We start from the raw sequence: 14,138 nt of genomic DNA on the forward strand, positions 1-14,138 counted from the left end.
GATGGTCCATGGTTTTTATTTTTCAGTAATCCATTATCACCAAATACAGTGTTTCTCCTAATACAGAGTTTTGTCAAAGCCAAGTTAGGTAACATCAAAACACTCTTCCTTTTACAATTATATCTGTTGTAAATGCTTTATGGCACTCCACAATATAGCTTCTCTTACAGTAGAAGTCTTACATGATTGGTCTTGGACTATGGCATTTTTGCGCATTGTATGTACTACATGCCTGTCAGAGGTGTTCTACTGAAATTTCACACTGAAGAATCGAAAACAGAAAGTTGTGCTTGATGGTTAGAACAACGAAATTGCAGCTACCGACGTCCCGCGGTTTAACCTGTCCTCCAAACACTGTGCTCCACTGATCTGACTTGAAACAGTCAGCTTGAGAAGGCTAGCTCCTCACCCAGGACACAGGCACCCACTGACGCTCCATCTGCACCCTCTCCAGGATGACCTGGAGCTCAGCTAAGGCACCGACCGGGTCTTCCTTCACCAAGACATAGTCCACCCAAGCGCCGTAGCACTCGTCCATCCGCTCTGCAGAGTGTTTCATTTCCTGTAGGTCGCACTCCTATTTGGCAAAAGGACGGAAAAGTGTTGATTCAGCCTTTTGATCACGGACACGTGTACATTAATAATGCAAAAGCCTTTAGTATGTCATTTGCCGTCAAAAGAAAGGTTGCATTTAGACTTCTCTGATGAAGCCGTGTTTAACTCACCGTGATCCCTGAGCTGAGGGAGGAACAGGAGCCATGTGGTTTCTTGATACTGCCATAGATGCGAGGCTTTACATAGATCACATAGGGTTTGAACTCAACAGTACGAAGAGTCTTCAATGCCTACATGTAGGGGGAAAACAAAGCATATGGTACTCTAAAACACAATCATCCAATAACTCAATACAGTTGTTTGCGAGGTATAAGTTCTAGTGAAATTATAACAGAGTGCCGTAATGTAATGTACGTTCATATCTGCACAATCTTAAAAGGCAAAAAGTTAAATAAATGCTGTCAACTGAAAAGTACAATATTAAGGCGACAATCTGGACATAGGAACATACAAGGTCTGCACATACTCCTGTAAAAGACCTTTCACTTTTAATGTTACAGGTAGCTGCAAGTAATGCAACTGTGCTGCACGAAGCCTTATACTAACCTCTGGTTGCACATCCACCAGACAGACCTTGTTTTGATCCAGCGTTCTGTTAATGGACTCCAAGCTGGTGCCGTACAGATTATCTTTATAGTCCCCGTATTCAATAAACCTGCAGAAATACAACAGCATCAGGAGTGAAGTAGACAAACACTTCATGCACTCAAAAGAATAGTATCCCAGTGTCCAATACTTACTTGCCATTCTGAATGTCGGCCTCGAAAGCTGCTTTTGTGATGAAGTGGTACTCCACTCCTTCTTTCTCGTGAGACTTCCTGGCTCGAGTGGTGTCTTCGGTCACACGTTCAAGAGCATCCAGCAGGGAGACAGGGTAGAGGAAAAGATAAGAACTGAACTTTTGTATGTTCTCAATATAAGTACATATTTAGAAAATACCTATGATGACATTTGATCAGACGAAGCATTCAGACCAAGGGAAGATTTTTAGGTAATCCTTGCCAATCAACACTTTATAATGCAGATATTTTTGACTAATCGTCCTTTTATTTGAGTTATTACATTTAATGTAGTTTAAAAAATAAATAAACATTGACAATGTCTGGAGCAGAGTAATAATAGAATCCAAGATGACAAATATTATCAGGTGAACCAAGTGCAAATGCAAAGTACACGTGGGATTGAAGTTGTTTTCTAAGGTTTGGATAATATAAAGGCAAAGAGACTCACGAGGCACAGCCAAACCAAATAGTCGAGGATTTCCAGCGATCACTTTCTGCTTGAGTTCCGTTATCCGTGCTCCCAGGGAACCTGTGACCAAATGAAAATATCAAATAAATAAATGTACAGTTATTCAACACAATAAGGGGCTCTCTTATCTGATATTGTTTTATTGTATTTCTTTGACTAGCAGGAGAATCCCTGCTTTTCTTGAACAGAGCAAGATGTCTGATTGCTTGTTCTTTCAACCTCTCACCTCACAGCGAACCTACCGATCAGCACGATGAGGCGAGGCCTTTCACCGGGGCGTGGCAGATATTGTGTTACTTCTTCATAGATCAGGAACTCTTTGTGATTGGTGTCTGGAGTTTGAGGTTCTCCTGGTGAACCCTGGCGATCTTTCCTGAGGCGGAAACTCCTGCGCAGGCTAGCTGCAGTCAAAGAAATACAAATGTAAGATGGACAGACATACATATGCTAAAGTTAACATTTTGATGTTAAGAAACATACGTTGCTAGTTTACCAAACAGCAGACTTTCAACAAAGTATTTCTCACTGATTCAAATTCAATCCCGTGCCTTACATCAAATAACACAGACACGCAGGACAACACCGTTAGAAATCAGGAAGAGTACCTGAGTAAAAATCCCATGAGAGAGCATGGCCACAGAAGGCGGGCGCTGCCTTACTCTTGGGAGAAACTACAGCTCATATTTAGACCATTTATTCGCCCAGATTAAATCTCATCCACAGAGAGAAGGTTGGAAGCCATGCATGCTGCGTCTACTGCCTCACCAAAAACCAACAAAGCACCTTTAGCATGTAGCATGAGAAAGCCATTTGAGAAGCACAGAGAGATATACGAGCTGCCACAAGAGGCCACAGAGACACTGCGAGAAGCTCAAAGGCTGTCGCGTTCTGCACAAAAAGCCAAACTAAAACAAGTCCACACACAGAAACTGCTGAGCGAAGGGAATGAAGATACACCCACAACACACAGGTATCAATCCAGACATGTTTCTGCAGAAAAATCTGTGACGACCAAAGCAGAAGTCCAGCAATGTTTCACATCTTTGTCCAGTTGTCTCACTGTAAAGGTAGCTTCTTGTGTTATTATTAAACTACTTTGGCCGTACTTAGGCACTAATAGTGCTTTGAGCTTACACCAATGATTAACAAATAATATATGAACAAAGCTGATATGCAAATAAAGTAAGTAATCAATTCTAAGAGTCTGGAGTGAAGCTTCGTATATGATTTTGGTTAGAGTCATCATTCAGATGATTAGATAAGATGTGAAAATAAAGTCCGAGCTGTGGCGAGGCTTTCAGGCCCAACAAATCCAAAGAAGCACTTTACGCCACGTTAAGCGAGACAGAAAAACTGTTGAAATGCTGACGGAAGTGAAGACACATGTAGATCAGGTAAAGTGAGGGGAACTAACAAATATTTCAGGAGACGTTCAACCTGGCGTTTAGTTCAAAGAATAGAGCATGCAGACTAAAGGCCTCACCGTCTTACTCACTCAATCAAAACCGAAGTTTATTTGTTTTAGCGTACTATGAACACTTCATAGTTCACTTCACACTCATCAAACCTTGAGAACCCTTGTCCTAAAGGATGGATTTTACACACAGACCGAGCAGAAATGTGATGTAGCAGTGATTAGTATACACTCGTAAATCATGCCTCCTCACCTACGTCCTTTCCATTCAGAGGGCCCTCACTTTCACTGTCTTCTGCAGGATGGCATGCAGGACGAAAAGACAGGGGGAGAGGAGGGGAGGTTTATGTTAAGATTTTGAGGGTATGGCGGCAGCTGTAAAGTTGAACAATGGGGAAATTGTGGAGGTAAAGTGCAGCATCATTTTGTGTTTGGGGGACTTTTAGATGGGGCGCTGACCACACAGGAATGAGTGCTATTTTCTAATATGAAGTTTTGTCCACGTACCTCTCTCAGTCTGATCATCTGAGGTTAGCAATGCCAGCAATAACACAAAGCATATATAGAGTGACAGAATATTACAAATGCTATACTGTGTGTATCAACACTGCTGTACGTAAACTGTGATCTAAATGTATGTTTCATTTGTAAATGTCATATCTAAACTGTATCCGAGCTGAGAAATACTTTACTATCTGCTCTACACGTGCTTTGCATATCATTATTAATCATTGTTACATTCAGTTCAAAAACACATTATACTGTCACATTTATACAACATCTTTTTAGAGAACTAACAAGACAAGAAGTGATTTTTCAAGCAGCCGTTGTTATCCAGACTACTTTCATTTCATTTACTTTCGAATGGGATCAGGAAATGAAACAGTGGATGATGTATTTCTTTAACAGATTAACCTCAGATCCGCTGTTCTCTTTTTTTTTAAATCTCTCTTTCTGCATCTCTTTGGCAAAATTAGATTCGACAAGCAATATAAACTGTATCTGTGGTTCTAAGCCTATTGTACATTTATGGTTACACTGTAGGTTACGGGAGATCATTTGTGATCCACTGAAGAGAAACAGGCTTACACGCAGGAGCTTTGGGGGACATAGGGGCAGGAAAAGAGCCTATTTTCATCCTGTACCTCAGGCGCCTGGAAGGAAGAAAACAATAGAAAAAGATTTGTTTGTCAGATATTTTCAGATCCTAGACTTAAAGGCATTATCAGTTATTTATTGAGATGATGAATACCTCTCCTGAAACTGTTTAGAGGGGATGAGAGCAGCGCGCAGGTTACAGTCACCCATCCTCTTGGCCTGCCACCAGGTGGCGTCTTCCTGACTCACTACCTGAAGAATGTCCCCCCTCTTGAAAGGAAGTCCCGCCTCCTGGCACGGCGTGGCCTTGTCCTCATAGGGCGTGTAGTCAAACAATGCCCGAAGGTAGACCTTTTAGGAGCAGGAATATGACAAGGGTACGTTCAATGAATTCATATTTGCATTTGATGGGAAGTATAGATGGATATGTAGATTTAGGCTGCAGATAAATGAGTCCTCACCCTGCTTTCCTTCAGCTTGTCTTCTTCTGCAACAGCTGGAATGATCTTCAGGGTGATGGAGCCTTGTGACTGGGACTGATCAAAAACAAAACAGCATGAATTAATTATGAATAATCCTGTAGTACAGCATGAGATGATATGACCAAAAGCGCTTTTTTTTTTTTTCCATTACCAGAATCTGACTAATTTCCTCTGGCTTTTTGTTGGTGATCAGGTTTCCATTGACCTCTCGAAGCTCATCTCCTATGTGCACCAGCCCTGGAAACACAAACACAGCACACTGAAAAACAAGTCAGCTGAAAACAAGCCTACCAGCCAAGCAAAATACAGCAAACAAGATCCCAGTATCTGGAGTGAAAGTACTTTTAGAGTTTGAGGCTCTGATATGAACAACAAATCACACCGTTGTCTGTTGGCATGAAGTTAAAACATCTCCATGGCTACAGGCCGAGCAACCCTCATTTGTAATCTCGAAAATGTGCAATCATGTGGCACTAATCTCAAGGATTTGTTCTCTGTTGACAGTTCATAGGGGTTGTACAACTTAATCTTCTCACTTCTCTGTCAGTGTTAGCAGACACAAGGAAGTCCTGCGGCGTAGGACGTGTTTAGAGAAATAACAACATATTATTAAAATGTGCGACCCTGGGAACCCTGTTGGACTCACCACTGCGGTCGGCTGCCCCTCCCCTCATGATTCTGGCCACAATTACAGCTCCTGTCACCTCGTCTCTCCGGATGGTCGCTCCCTGATGGAAAAGAAGCAACGATTAATCAGACTCGGCTGTATGTCATCTCCAGTTCACTGAGCCGACACAATCCTTTGGTAGACGGGTGAAAGCTACTCCTCAAGTGCACATTGTTGGCAGGAATGATCCATAACCGGTTTGACTAAATGCCAAAACCGTGTCACTGAACGTTTTTGATACTTGATCATCCAGATCACATCCCTGTCTGTGCTTGAGTTTAGCTGGCTACACTCACAAAGGAGGGTTCCGGTTGCTTAACCCATTTGAAAAACCGACAAAACAAAAACATAAAATGGGAAAATTGCAGTTTTTTAGGTTCGATGGATTTTTTGTCCTTTACTGTTGTTCCTTATAAATGTGTTTTTTATTGCGCTACACAGACACACACTCACTCAAAGGGGTTTTAAAGCCCCAAAGCTGCTCCATTAAAGTAAATTGAGCTTTTAAAGGCACACTTGAGGGCTCAGATATAAAAAGGGAAGGAAGAGCTGTCATTTTGTCATATCCTCCGGTGCGAGTATGCATTCACCAGCGGCTCTTTGTTCTTCACCAGACGCACAATCTTGACCGACTCTTCCTGCAGGTCGTCGTCAATATCTTCTGGCAGTGGCGGCAGCACCGGATCAAAGTTCTTTTGGGCCACTGTGTCGTGGGCTGACAGCACCGCCTTTACGAAGACCATCACAGAAAAGTAACATTTTAGAGCCTGAACTACAACATAAAGCAAATAACACACCAAAGCAAAAAAATGGCATGCTGAAAAAAACTAAAGAAGCAGGAGTTACATATCCTACACTGGCTGGATTGCTATTGGTTTCACAGATGTCATCTCTTTCCAATCCCCATAAGGCCAATACGATTGAAATAATCATTTGAAATAATCAATTGATACTGGTGTTGTGTAGGACATGATCAAGTTAGAGGAAAATCGGAGCAGCTCAGGCTGAAAGCACAGAAGCCCAGCACAATGTGATGATATCAAAAAAGACGCTGTCGTACATTACATTGTTAATGTGTGAGCAAGGAAACTCAATGTGTGTGTGTGTACCTTTAGGTGAGGAGTGCTCAGCAGGAGAAGCAACTCTTTCTCATCGCCCTCCAGTGGACCGTTCTGAAGCTCTTCTGCCAGCTGACGATATGAATGAGAAAAACACTGCTTTAAATATTTCACAATGCTGTGCCAAATCTTCTCATGAAACACATTTCCTTAAGAGGATTGCCTGTGCTGAGATGGATGGTGAATGTTTATTTTTACTTGGCATTTAATTGCAAAGGTCAGTATTAGTTTGGCTGTGAAATATTGATGAAAGATCGCACGTACATCCTCGGCCAGACAGGTGGCGCTGTGAAGCACTGGAGTCGGGCTCTGTTTCTCATACTGCTTCAGTTTGTCATGAATCTGGGACGTACATCACACAAAAGTATATTCAGATACACACATCTTAGGTTAAAACAAAGCCACAGTAGTTCATACATATCTGCTATACCTTCATGAGGTAACTGAGACTCTTCTCACTGAAGACATTTTTGAGGAAGACCATGTCCTCTTTCTGGTTGGCATCAGGGTGGAGCTGAGAGGTGAGCAGGGCCAGAGTCTCATGCAGCCCTATGGATCAGAAAAACACACTGTCACACATTCCAAAAACCCATTCTCTAACAAGAGCTACTGAAAAAATAAGCTTCTCTCATTAGAAATGTATCACAAAGTCATTTTTTGTATTGTAAAATCTCTTTGGAATATTGCATGCATTTTAAATCTTCTTTAGGGATCATATGAATATGAGTAGACATCAAGAACACATATCTTGTTTTGATACGGTTCCATTAAAGCAATAGCGGATGAACACAGCTGAAAAACTAATGCTGTGTGGATTGACATTTAAATCCAAGCCCTCATGACCCAAAGCCTTCCTGATTTCAAAACGTTTCCACTTTCCCGACTTGTATATATTCCTACCATACTACTTCCCAAGATTTTAGAGACACTACCCATCTAACTTTGACTTATTCGATGTTGGAAGTTAATTTGCTAAATCCAAATGAAACTGGCAGAGTGTCCAGAGCTCCCAAATGAAGTCTGACAGTTCTAATAAAGCATTTTTTAAAACATATTATCTGTTTAACTTTGATTTCTTAGCATTTGCATTGTTTAAAAGCTAACCTACATAAAAAAGGCACAAGACAGAACGAACACGAAAGCTTAAGCACAGGCCTGAATGTACCTGTGTTTGCAGACACGATCGGCATGGCTTCAATCATTCAGAGGAGGCAGGAGGTGCAGACAGGGAAGCAGGGAGGGAGGGGAAACTAAAGCCGGGGAACTCTCTCCACTCCTTCTGTCCTCCACGCACGGCTAATGTGAAAAATCACAGCTGGAAAGAGAAAAATAAACAATTTAGACATATTAATCTAAAACTACACAAGGTTCAGCATCTCTGTCAAAACAACTATTGGAAGTAGACGGATAATAAAATCAAACGTCAGACCTCTTGTTAATATATTTACATAATTAAGGGCTCACATAGTAAAGCATACATTTTCTCATTTGGAATGACTTCCTAATGTAAACACATCTTGAAAGGGGAAGCCAGCCAGCTGTGAGCCCCCCATTACAATAATGAAGTTCCTCTGTAATTACGAGCTGCTTTAATTCCTGAGGCATGGCACATTCATTTCATTTTAAACTGCGTGACCAGAAGAAAGTGAGGTTAGATTACACTCAACGCTCTTGTCCAATAGGATGCTTCACCTCGTTTATCACCATGGCAATCCTATAGTGCCAAATAATGATGACTCGCTGTTTTCACATTTCAATAGCCCCCCCCTGATTAGATCCATTAAATGATTGGGTCCCATTATACACTTCAGCGGTTTGGAATTGTGTGCGCTGAAGCATGTCGCTTTGATCCGGCTTCAATATAAGATTTCATTTCCATTAGGATCTTAGATTTCTGTAATCAGTTTTTTCTTTTAGATAAGACAAAATATATTGATCTCTGAAGGGGAAATACATGTTACTCTAATCCATGTGCATACGTTATTATTTAATTTAACAACAGTACAATAACAGTATTCAGTCGTGTGGGTTTTTCCTTGATACTAAAACAACTAAACGATATCTGATACTTTACATTTGCCAGACCAAACAAAATAATGTGCACTCATTTCAAATTATATTTTATAAATCTTGTATGAACGATCCTTGATTTCAATTACTTGAACAGATTTTGGAATCATTTCACTTTATAGCATCATTCCCCCCGAGAGCTAACAGGTCTGGTCAGGCGTAATGAAATTGAACAATCGATAGGTAGCTAATATCATGTAACTGTAATTTACAGATTGAAGCGAAAAGGCTGCCTTTCTTTGCATCATGCACATGTTCCTCCTTAGCTGGCAGAGGGAAGACTCTGATCTAGATTCTTAATTAACGGTTAATCATGAGAACCAGCAGGCTATTCTTCCTAACCCTTAAACTTATTCTGTCGCGGTAATAAACACTATAAATCATGCCTTACCATCTAGTGGGTGACTTTCTGCTTTAGTGATGCTCAGTTCTTATTCATACAGACATGAAATCTACACATTTCCTTCATTTCCAGCCATCTTTCCAAACATAAACACTACTTTTTTGTAAAATGAAGACTCTGATGTCCAACTACAGTGGACAGGGTGGTCTGTGTAAAACTAAATGAAAGCCTTCAGTTGTTTTTTTTTCACGCTGAAAGCAACATTTACTCTGAGATTGAAATAACAAAACAATCCAGCAGCGTTTTCTGGCTCAGGTTTGACATCTACATTTACAACAAACACGCTTCGAGTCAGAAGCACCTGATCAGCACGTTGGCAATGTAGCAATCTGTCAAATGTATTTCCTGCTGAAGACAGGTGAGTGACTATATCAGCCTTGTGAGTTTCTTGTCGTTGCTCAAACAATGATTGGTTTATGCTGTAGAGCTTCGTCTATGAATACAAAAAGAACTACTACTTTTCAGTAATCCTGTGTCACCATCTTTGCCAAATGTATCAACAAACTGATTTGCTACTGCCCTATGATAATTACATGCTGTTTTCTGTCACTCTATGATCACAGTTTCCTCTGATGGGCTGGTGAAAAGACAACAGAAAGAGCTGCCAAGCTTATTTCGAATTTGGAAAATAAAACTGGCTAGAGGCGCAGGATGGCATTCTTCCAGAAGTGGCAATTACAATAAACAGTGACAACACAAACAATGCATTCAATTGTGCATAGACCGATGAGTGGTTATGAAAAATAATCCTTTTAAACTGCTTCGAAAAAGGCCATTACAGATTGTAATCGACTGTTACATGTTGCCGCTGCAGTCCATCAGCAGCGTGTTGATATTGATAGCATCATAACAAACATGTGAGATGTTTTACCTTTTATACAACTCACTGGAAGACCAACGTGTCATTAATCGTATTTTTGCATCTCTTCGTTCAGCGGTGAGGCCGACTAACACAATTAATATGAATTCTACAGACTCCTGATTATGTTTGAATTAGACTGCATTTCCCTGCCTTAAGATGAAAGCTGTTTTTGCCATATGTTGGCATATGTTGGTCCCTCTCCTCATTGAGAAAACTTCACAACAGTTCGGGGTAAATCCCTCGCTGCTTTCCTGGTTTAGCCCTCCTCTCTACACACTTGGCCAGCATTCCTGACCTTCTTTCTCTCTGCCTTTTCCTCCCTCCATCCGCCTCTCTCTCTCTAATTACAAGAGGCTGAGAAGAGCTTAAGGCCGACATCTTTCTGTGTTTTTTTTTTTATCTCACTCACTGAGTCTATCGCCTAAATACTTAAGGTTACCACCAGCCATATGGTGGCATTATCTAGCCTCCATTGAATTAAGACAGCAAAGCTTGCGGTTGTGTGCATCACTGAGGATTTCAATGAACACAATGAAGCAGATTAGAAAGAACTGGAAGATCAGCAGAGAAACTGAAAAGCAGCAAGGATGTAGCCGGGGCAATACTGAAAAGCATTTACCTTTTACTCATAATAAATAGAAAGGAAATCATTTCAATATAATTTGTAGCAAGAATAACTCGCCAGAAACTGAAATCTTTCATGATGTATAGTTTCTTTGTGTGATGCTCGATTCTGTTGTTTACAGTTATGAACAAGGAAATACTCAGTAACAGTTTCTTCAAAGATACATCAGTTGTGTCCTTGCTTTAAGACATGCTGTCATGATTTGAGTACAATATTTCGATTTATTACAAGAACAAGTACATTGTGCGTAGAGACAGACCATTTCCCACTTTTGTTAAGATGCCAAGAATGGGCACGGCCTTGATGGAGGTCGTGCACAAAAAGAGTCCTTCCAGTTAATTATTTTTCAGCCTGCCTTTTACTGCATTTGCATAAAGATTGTATTTTAAAAATGATTTATTCATGACTTGTTGACTCCAATTGGCAATTTTATCTTTTTAACCATCTCAGTAACGTACGTAGGGGGCGAGGGAATTGCTCAAGGACACGTCAACAAGCACGTTGTTGCATCGTAAACAATTTCAGTTTTTCACCTTGTGATCTTGTTTACCACTACACCTCCTGATAGCTCACCAGCATTGTGTTAAAGTAGAGCTGTGTGTTCTCGTTGTTTAGTCTTGTAATATTATTTCTTGTTTTTTCTCATGGTGCTCACATTAGCTGTGCCGGATTATAACAACGCTCCATATTCACATGACTCTTCTTACAGTCTTATGACAGACAGTAAATCCTCACTGATTGTTCCTTTAATGCTCTGTCTGATTGTCTGAGTTTTGAACTTTTTCTCTCTGTCTGTCTCGTTGCTATTTTATCCAAACAAATCCCACTACTGAACTAGGCACTGGCACAATCTACAATCACGTCCGCGTAGCACTTTATTAAACAGACATTGTTTTTGCAGAGCTTAACCTCATGACACTGTCGTCTCTCTACTCGCACACAAACATGAACGCCACCTGTTTGCCAGACTTGTTTTCTGTTGGACGTCCCGAGAGGGAGCCAGAGAGGGGCGAGGTCCTCAACACACTGCTGATGCCATCTGCCCATCCCCTGTGTGTGTGTGTGTGTGTGTGTGTGTGTGTGTGTGTGTGTGTGTGTGTGTGTGTGTGTGTGTGTGTGTGTGTGTGTGTGTGTGTGTGTGTGTGTCCATTCTTCACCTTTGATGCCCCTCACATGGCTGATTTGACATATCTGGATATGACAGATTTCCTTCCAATATCCATTTAGGGGGGAAAAAACGTGACACTGTACACTCGTAAGGGTATTACAGTTATCTATAGCAACTACCCAAAAGATGTATAGCCATATTTCCTATGCTCTTTGAACAGTGGAAAGTATTCTATGTATATGAAATGTTTAAAAATAGATCTTAGAGCTTAAGTTGATTTCGTCAAACTAGGGGTGTAAATAACAATATGACATCATGGTGTTTCTTTGGACACATTACAAGACATGCTGATACCACAAAGTCTGCAAATTTGATTTAATTTTGGGGGGGCATGCGATTGTTATGAGACAATATCATATATCGACACCATTGGACGATGAGACAGTCATGCCAAAAAAAAAATGGTACAAATGTTATCTCTTTATATCGAGAATATTTGATCGTTCTATAAATAATGGATTGGTACACCACAACTTACAGTTTTTGTTTTAGTTTAACCAAAAGTCCAAGACTAACACAAATTAGAAAATAGTTGACACTTTTTCCTTGAAATCCACTAATCGCTTTAATCCTAAGGACTGTTTGCAACTGCTGTAATTGTGTGTAGGATCATAAAAAAAGAGAGGATGTTTATCTGATGCTAGCCTGAGAGAGATTTACTTTTTAATTGTGCTAGAAATAAAATATTATATATTGCAGAGGAGGTCAAGAGCAGCTTTAAAGAAGATTATAAGAACAACATCTCTTCAGAACACCTTCAACTCGCCCACACAGCTGGATATCATTTTAAAAAAAACCCTTCTAGAGATTCAATTTGGCTCTCTGTCTGAGGCAAAATATAGTGTCTCATTTCAACATTTCAAGAGCCAAATAGGTTTTAAGGCGGAGTAGAGGGCCTTGACATGCTGGTTTATAAAATGCCAATCTGGCTGGGAGGGGGGCCAGACTTCAGAGGCTTTTGAATGATAGCTGATGTTAACTCCCACTAAGCCTTTAATGACATGTGTAAATGTACTGGGTGTGACAGATGAGAGCAAAAAAAAGTCCTCCTTACATCAATTAATCTGATTTATTCGCATTTAAAACAACATATTGTTTACCAGACATATGGGGGGAAATAATCATAAACAGGAGATACGTTCCTATAAGTGAATAGGAACGTGTGTTTTTTTAAACTTGGTTTAAATATTTCTTTCCTTGAGTCTCTGTTTAAAAAACCCTGACCCTTCTTTGTATTTCTCTGGCTCCTCTGCACACAAACATTGAACACAGTCCAGCAGCAAAGCGTGACCAGGTCAATTTATCAGGAGAAAAATTAAAGAGGCGAGTAAGGTTATTTTTAGTCATCTAATTAGCTTGAACGTCACATCTAAATTTGCTTTACTTGGATATTGCAGTCTGTTTTGGTGCATGTCATGACCACAAGCAATGGTCTATTACGCTATATATGAAGTCTGCAATCAATCACAGGTGATGCACAGTCCTCATTAACATGCAACACAGACAGGCGTCCACATGGTTTTACTCAGGAATGAAAACAAATAAAAACCTTAACACAGAAAAAACAGAACGCATGTTTTTTAAAATAATTTTCTGAACTCACGTGTGTGCTAATTAGAGCTACCTGTGACTGTCTCTGGAGCTGTTCATTTCTCTTTGTCAGACCCACATGAAGTTCAGTCAGTGCACGTAAACGCATCCTTACCTTGCTGAAGCTCTTCTCGGATTCCGCGTGCATTTTTAACCCCACCCCGTCTCTGTTTATATCCCGAGCGTGTTTTCTCTTGTTTATTTCTCTGTTTTCTGCGTCTTCAGCTGACCGGTTTTTGTTTCTCGGCTCCATCCAGTGTGTCGCTCAATGCACCGCCCCTTCCCCCCGCGCCCCCCCCAGTCAGTCAGTGTGTCTGCTGCGTTCAGGTGCTCCTCGTAATCTCTAATATCCAGGGTTCCCAGAGGAGAATACTCTTACGCTGCTTTTTCCTGAAGGGAAAATGAGCAGAAAATGTTCGTTTGATCAGGAGATTCAAAACACTAACTACTGAGGAATAAAAATAAAAAAAAGGTTAAAATAGTTAATGTAGATTTGATGGAAAGTCATCATTTTGACTGTAATTTATTTAATTTCCTAGCAGTTATAGGCTTCCATATAAAACAATGCAATTAAAACCAATCACCCTAAATATTAGGGTATGCTGAAATGGCTTAAAATATGTACATACACAGTAAGGGTTCAGTATTGTTACTGTAGATGTTTCATCCCTATAAAGTATATGGTTGCACCTCTATCCTTCGTTATAATACACATTGATATAAACAATTCAACTCTTTCTGACATTTGTATTCACACTGATAAAGCAATAACCCA

At 40.4% G+C, this 14,138-nt stretch overlaps 1 protein-coding gene across 3 annotated transcripts; it reads right to left on the minus strand.

Annotated features, from left to right (window-relative positions):
• On the minus strand, nt 1-13,657 carry LOC134871378 (MAGUK p55 subfamily member 3-like). Of its 3 annotated transcripts, XM_063894142.1 has the most exons (19): nt 13,479-13,657; nt 7,811-7,960; nt 7,076-7,194; nt 6,910-6,987; nt 6,637-6,717; nt 6,118-6,255; nt 5,507-5,588; nt 5,012-5,097; nt 4,840-4,914; nt 4,533-4,729; nt 4,370-4,434; nt 3,788-3,805; nt 3,534-3,575; nt 2,109-2,267; nt 1,846-1,926; nt 1,356-1,449; nt 1,162-1,270; nt 726-845; nt 1-577 (listed from the first exon to the last, which is right to left on the minus strand). In XM_063894142.1, exons 2-19 carry the CDS (start codon nt 7,845-7,847, stop codon nt 398-400), a joined length of 1,761 nt encoding a protein of 586 aa, XP_063750212.1. In that variant the 5' UTR covers nt 7,848-7,960; nt 13,479-13,657; the 3' UTR covers nt 1-397. The 3 variants fall into 3 exon arrangements, with proteins under 3 accessions (XP_063750212.1, XP_063750214.1, XP_063750213.1); XM_063894144.1 differs by lacking the exon at nt 6,910-6,987; XM_063894143.1 differs by lacking the exons at nt 3,534-3,575; nt 3,788-3,805.
• Nucleotides 13,658-14,138: the final 481 nt, after the last annotated feature.

The sequence above is a fragment of the Eleginops maclovinus genome, chromosome 10 (assembly GCF_036324505.1).
Source record: "Eleginops maclovinus isolate JMC-PN-2008 ecotype Puerto Natales chromosome 10, JC_Emac_rtc_rv5, whole genome shotgun sequence".
NCBI classification, from domain to species: Eukaryota; Metazoa; Chordata; class Actinopteri; order Perciformes; family Eleginopidae; genus Eleginops; species Eleginops maclovinus.

Bases quoted from the DNA above. Each gene is read 5' to 3' on its own strand.
- LOC134871378 (XM_063894142.1), bottom strand. From the start codon at position 7,847: ATGATTGAAGCCATGCCGATCGTGTCTGCAAACACAG. The intron at 4,915-5,011 runs GTAATGGAAAAA...GTTTTTGATCAG, and splicing joins AGGAAATTAGTCAGATTCTG to TCCCAGTCACAAGGCTCCAT. The intron at 578-725 runs GTGAGTTAAACA...TTTGCCAAATAG, and splicing joins CCCTCAGCTCAGGGATCACG to GAGTGCGACCTACAGGAAAT.